Source organism: Salminus brasiliensis, chromosome 1 (genome assembly GCF_030463535.1).
Source record: "Salminus brasiliensis chromosome 1, fSalBra1.hap2, whole genome shotgun sequence".
NCBI lineage: Eukaryota > Metazoa > Chordata > Actinopteri > Characiformes > Bryconidae > Salminus > Salminus brasiliensis.
The window spans coordinates 75,946,038-75,952,318 of record NC_132878.1 but is presented as its reverse complement, the minus strand read 5'-3'; the positions used below and the strand labels follow the sequence as shown (position 1 = coordinate 75,952,318).

The 6,281-nt window shown below is 39.5% G+C and overlaps 1 protein-coding gene across 1 annotated transcript; it reads right to left on the bottom strand.

The window, feature by feature from the left end:
• Positions 1-580: 580 nt before the first annotated feature.
• LOC140564049 (uncharacterized) lies at positions 581-6,228 on the bottom strand. The gene is made up of 3 exons (XM_072689107.1): positions 6,143-6,228; positions 4,335-4,409; positions 581-2,400 (listed from the first exon to the last, which is right to left on the bottom strand). Exons 1-3 carry the CDS (start codon positions 6,172-6,174, stop codon positions 2,043-2,045), a joined length of 465 nt encoding a protein of 154 aa, XP_072545208.1. The 5' UTR covers positions 6,175-6,228; the 3' UTR covers positions 581-2,042.
• Positions 6,229-6,281: the final 53 nt, after the last annotated feature.

Here is a 6,281-nt window from a genome sequence, read left to right as displayed (position 1 = left end):
GGCCAAAACATTACACATTCATGCTATTATTTAATCAGCCTTGTAACCTTGTTGCATCACAGTGCACAATCATGCAAGGCAGAGCTTCAGGGAATGTTCACATCAAAAATTTGTGATCTTGGGGGAAGCAACAGCTCTGAACAATTGCATCTCAGAACAACATGTCAGACTTAAGGCAGATGAGTTACAGTAGCAGAAAACCAAGTCAGGTTTCACTTCTGTCCGCCAATATCAGAAAGCTGAGGCTGCAGTGGGCACAGGCTCACCAAAAAAGAACAGTTGAAGAAAGGCAAAATGTAGCCAGGTCAGATGAATCTTAATAAATCAGCATTTCATGGCAACAGTATGAATCCATGGATTTAACATAGCTTATGTCCACGGTCATATGAATATGAATGCCACAGCTGAATTGAGTAGTGATGCTGACCATGTGCATCCCTTTATGACCACAATTTATCCAGTATTCTCAGAGTAATCCTTTCATCATTGAAGAGGCCAGGCCTCATCCTGTGATGTGTGTGAAAAAGGTTCAGGCTGCAACAGGAAGGTAAATGTGACTGACTATGATACAGCAACGCCATGCAGTAAAAATAAGGGTACAATTTATTGCTATTGTGATGTTCTACAATATCTAGTGTATACAGTAAGGGCATCTCAGGTTGTCAAATTCCCACAACACAAATTAGGCATGGCCAGGTGGGTGTGGTTATGCAAACATGGAACATACAGTGATCCAAGTACACTACATGGGCAAAAGTATTGGGATACATCTCTTTATCATTAGGTTTAAGCATTTAATTCAGTCCATTTGCCACAGGTATATAAAATCAAGGACCTAGCCATTCAATCTGACTTTACAAAAAAAAAGAGTGAAAGAATGGGTCGTTCTAAAGAGATCACTGAGATCCAACGTGTTCCAATCTTTTTCTAGCATCAGCATTAGTGTTCAGCAGGAGCTTCATGGCATGTGTTTCCATGGCTGAGTAGCTGCATGCAAGCCTTACATCACCAAGCACAATGCCAAGCATTAAATGGAGTGGTGTAACACACACTGCTTCTTAACACTAGAATAGTGAATACATTTTCTATGGAGTGATGAATCACACATTTCTATCTGGCAGTCTGATGGATAAGTCTGGGTTTGGAGAACATTACCTGCCTAACTGCACTGTGCCAACAATAAAGTTTGGTAGAGGAGGGATAATGCTATAGGGTTTTCAGGGGTCAGCCTAGGTCTCTTAGTTCCAGTGAGTGGGAATCTTAATGCTTTTAATGCTTAATGGATTTTGCAAGCCAACATCAGTATCTAACCTCACAAATGCTTTTCTATATGAATGGGCAAAATTCCCACAAAGATCCCAGAAGAGTGTAAGTTGTTATAGCTGCAAAGGGGGTGGAGGTGTTGGGGGGCAAAACTCCATATAAATGCCTATGGATTTAGAATAGGATATCATAAAAGCTCCTGTAGGCATCATGTGTAGGTGTCCCAATACTTTTTGCCCATATAATGTATTGGTTTACTTACTCCACTTTTCAAATTAGATGTGTGTAATTTGAATGAAAATGAATTAAATCAAGTATCATCTGGTCATTTTTAAAAACATTTTTGACTGTGAATGTGACATAGAACTGCAGAAAACATTTGAGATACAAGAAGCTGTGGCTCCCATTAACCAAAATGGACACATCTAAACTGAGCTGTATATGGAAATATGAACACGCAAAAAAACTATTCAATCAAAATTAGCTGCACACAATTTAAACAAAAAAAACAAACAATTACAATTATTGTTTAAGATATTCAAATTACTATTGGTCTAATTACATATTTTTTCTAATTAGAAAAACAGGTTAAATAGCCCATCTCGATGAAACAGTCCTATAGAAAAAAACAAAACATTGCAATAATTAAACAGTTTGTGACAAGAGGGTTTAAGAAATCTGGTATTCACTGAGAGATACATTTGTATAAGCAGCAATCTAGACTTGAGGGCTCTTCATTTCCAGTGTAGACTTCCTACAAAAAAACAAAACATGGTGCATCATTTTGGAGTCCTATCTCTAGATTTCTTGACAGCTGACCGCTCTCTGACAGGTGAGCGAGATCGTGTCCTGTTCGAGTGATGGGGAGAGTGGTCTCTGGTTGCTACAGCACTCCTAGAGGATGTATGGTTTCTTCCCGACTGAGAACGAGAGCTGTTGCGTTCTGTCCTGTGTTCTCTGTCTTTTCTATGTCTGCGCTCTTTGTCCTCATAGTGACGATGTTTCTCTCCATCCCTGCTGCGAGCGTCTCCTCTCCTCTCTGTTGCCGCCTGGCCAGCAGAGCGACGCTCCAGAGCAGACGACCGCAGGGTGTTCAGCAGGAACCGTTTGTTGGCGCTTCCCAGAGGGCACTTCCTCCTAGAAAACAGCAAAATATTATATATTATACTATGTAATTGTATGTATGCACGCACACATATGTAGTTTAGTGTAGTATAGCAGCGCTATGGAAGTCAATGTAATAAGATTTTATTCAACATTATTTAGGATAATTTCTATTGGTTCACCAATTGTGAAATTCTAACAATATAAAGATCAACTGCCAGATTTACATTCACAAAAAGTGAAAACAGCAAAAGAAATGAAGATACATGTTTTTTGTCCGACAGCAATGATAAGCTAAGTGAGTGCCTTAGTCAACACTGCCACTTGAGCAGGACAGATTTTCTGCAGTCTGAACAGCAAAAAGCCACATGAAATCCAATCCAATCAAACTTAAGTCACATTTGTGTATGGTTTCAAATCTGATTCAAATTCCTGAATTTTAGATTTTTCCCTCCTTCGTCACTCAAGATGTGGCATTTCTTGACATAGATCTGAACTTAAAGCCCATCTCAGAATATCACTGGAATAGCCAGTAAATTACATTACTTGCTGACCAGGTCAGCCTACAGCAATACCCTGATCTATTTGTGCTGTACTCGATAAAAAGTAGACTGTCGTTAACTGACAGCACACATCAACATCTGAGCTCTTAAATTCGAGCAGTTACCAAAGTTTTACCCCTCAATAGTCAGCATACTCAGACGGGCACTGTTACTATGGTTACCAGTGTGGATTTGCCAGAAAATGCAACTACAGTGTGACCCTACGAAGGGAGACCTGGACACGTGGAGTCTGAACACTTTTACAGGAACGAGTGAGCAGAAAAACATAACATTTGGCAACAGTTGGCAAAAATAAATGAGTAAAATGTCCTAACGGGCTTCCATCCAATCAGCTAACGGCTGCTATACAGTTTTACTGCACACTGGTTGTCTTTGTTTGCAGGCTCTCTATAATCTACTGATCTTAATCTGTCCTTATCTTGTGATGGTTCAGTGTTGTAGATTTACAAATGATACCATGATAAAAGAAAGAAGAAAATAGTGATGTAATATGTAATGTAGTGATGTGATTTTAACAATAACAAACTGTTATTTAAGCCTCATACTGTATACTCTCTTGCTTGAGCATTTAGCAATATACTCTCTATACCTGAACATATATGCTTTAAATAAATATATATATATATAATGCAAAATATATGCACTTTAAAGTTCCATATCTGCCTTCTGACTTAGTTTTCACTCATACACATACATATACATATACACTATATGGACAAAAGTAATGGGACACCCACTCATTTAGGGTTCCTTCTGAAATCAAGGGTATTTAAATAAATAAAAGAAAGAGAGAGATTATCCTGCTTTTGTTGGATTAGCTGTCTCTACTGTACAGGGAAGGGTTTGTATTGATTTTAGATCATGTGTGTGAGGATTTGATTGCATTGAGTGACAGGAGCTTTAGTAAGGTCAGGACGCAGGACGTCATTACCACCCTACCTCATCCCAAAAGGATTGGATGGAGCGCCATCATTCTAGTAAATACAGTTCCACTGCTCCACAGTTCAACGCTTTATACCCCTGTAGCCTACGCCTGGCATCAGGCATGGTGTCAACAGTTCACGTCCTATTCTATTGACAATACTTCTTTACAGGAATTAGACACATAGTGTGTGTGCATGTGCACATCTGTGTCAGCAATGGGTGCAGCTTGAAGTAACTAAATGCTTTATAAGAAGTGGTTGTTTTTAGCTTTGTGTTTAGGCTATTGTCTTTGCACTACTGTCGTTTTTGTCCATTTCATCACTGCACTGGAGAGGTAGCCTAACTGTGTTTCATTGCACTGCACCGCCCTGTACTAGTGTAATGACAAAGTTGAGTTGAAGAAAACAGTGCTTATAATCACTGAACACTGTAAATCCATGGAGAATAAATAACAACAGGTTGTGGACAGCACTGACTCACCACCCTGCAGGCCCCATGGTCTCTGCCCTCACTCTGGCTCTACTGGCCTCTTTCAGGAGTTCCTCAACTGCACGTCTGTAAGAAGAAGAAAGGATTATTTCTTCAGGGTCCATAAAACCGACAACAGGAAATGAAAACACATGTGTGTCCTGCAACGACCCTGGTTCAGCAGCTGAGTCACCATCTCTTAGTGGCATCAACTGTCCCACAGCTGCTCTTAGACCACAGTTCACAAAACAGGTGCCACGAGGAACTTGCTGCCTCAACGGCAAGACCACAGTCCACAGCTCACACGTTTACCCGCTGGATCAGCGGCAGATGAGAAAAGTAACTAGTTACATTTACTCAATTAAATGTGCTCAAGTACAATTCTTATTTGTCCTTTTCTGACAGTTTTCAAATAATACTTTTATTTCAGAGGTACTTTTGTCAGATCAGTAATCTACGTTTACATCATCTCTTTTTCTTTTGCTTCTGCTTGAAATATTAGATTGTGATATTTGAAGTCATCTTCATGATACACAATATTTATATACATGTGACCTCAGACAAACTACATCAGCAGTGACAGATTCTATTCTGCTATTCAAATACTCTCTGCACTGCTGCTGCACTACATCCAACTAAACCAGACTAATTACACTGTTTGTAATGAAATGTGCAGTTGGTCAGCATTCTTTAATCACTGACAATCTTCACAATATCACAATAACAAAATAATAGTTAACGATATAATAAAATATCATCACATTGCCCACCCTTACTTGAGAGTCATTATTTCACTGAAGTAGCAATACTTCTACTTGAGTGTGGATTTAGGCAACTCTACCCTCTTTCAGCCAGTGGTCATCAACCCTGCAGAGTTTAGGTCCAGCCCTGTCCAACTCCAGCTAACAAATGTTTTCAGGATGCTCGGATAGGCTGGTTTAGGAGTATGTCAGAACTGAGTGAAGTATCAAGAAATGGGGTCTGGTTTATTAGATGTGGGGTGGAACTTATAGCTGTGGAAAAGAGGATCTCCAGGTTGGTGCTTCCTACATACAGAAGATGTATTTCCCCAATAGTCACTTTATAATCAATCATTTTGTCTATTATATTATGTGGATCATGCATGCTTGTTTGTTTATTAGAATAAAATCTTTTTACATGAACATGTACATGTTTGCCATTTTGGAGACAATATGCCATTTCAAACTGCACTAAAGTACATCTACTAATTATTTTCTCAATAGGTAGGGACTACATTTGTCACTTAATTGACCACGTTTGAAATGTTGTCCTGTGTCCTTGTGTTTCATCTGGTTTAGTACGTTACTCGCTTATTACTATATTGCACTGAATTCTGTATGAAACACCATATAGCCATAAAGAGCTTAGACTTGACTTCTTCTACATTGACAAGAATATTTAAACGTATTTAAAAGTACAATACAGTCTGTCGGCATGTGGGAACCCCCACTACACTACCCCTGCTGTCAACTGGGCAGTTTGTAGCTAGATACCTCTGTGATGAAGCAGCAGCGAGCTAAACGTAAAGTGACCACATAGCTTAGTCTAAGTTTCAACGTTTCCATTCGTTTCGTTATTTCACAGGGATTTAATATTGTTATAGTGGTGTAATATAGAGTGTACATGTCAGCAAAACAGATGTAAATGAGCTTAACCATTTAACTGTAGGGACCAGTTCTGTCCCAATGGAGCTAGTAGTTAGCACTAACAGGCTAACACCAATTTAGCTTAGCACTGAAAGCCCACTTCCCCAATAAACGCACTTGTACAGCTTAGCGACGTCCGTTAAAGCTACCTACCTTTCCAATTCACTCTCCTTATCCGCATCCATCACAGAATTGAGCGGAATGAGCTTTCAATTCCAGCGATTTCGCGTTTGTGTTTGGAGACTACAAAGACTACAAATTGTTTTCATGCTGCGAGGACCCAATCAGGACC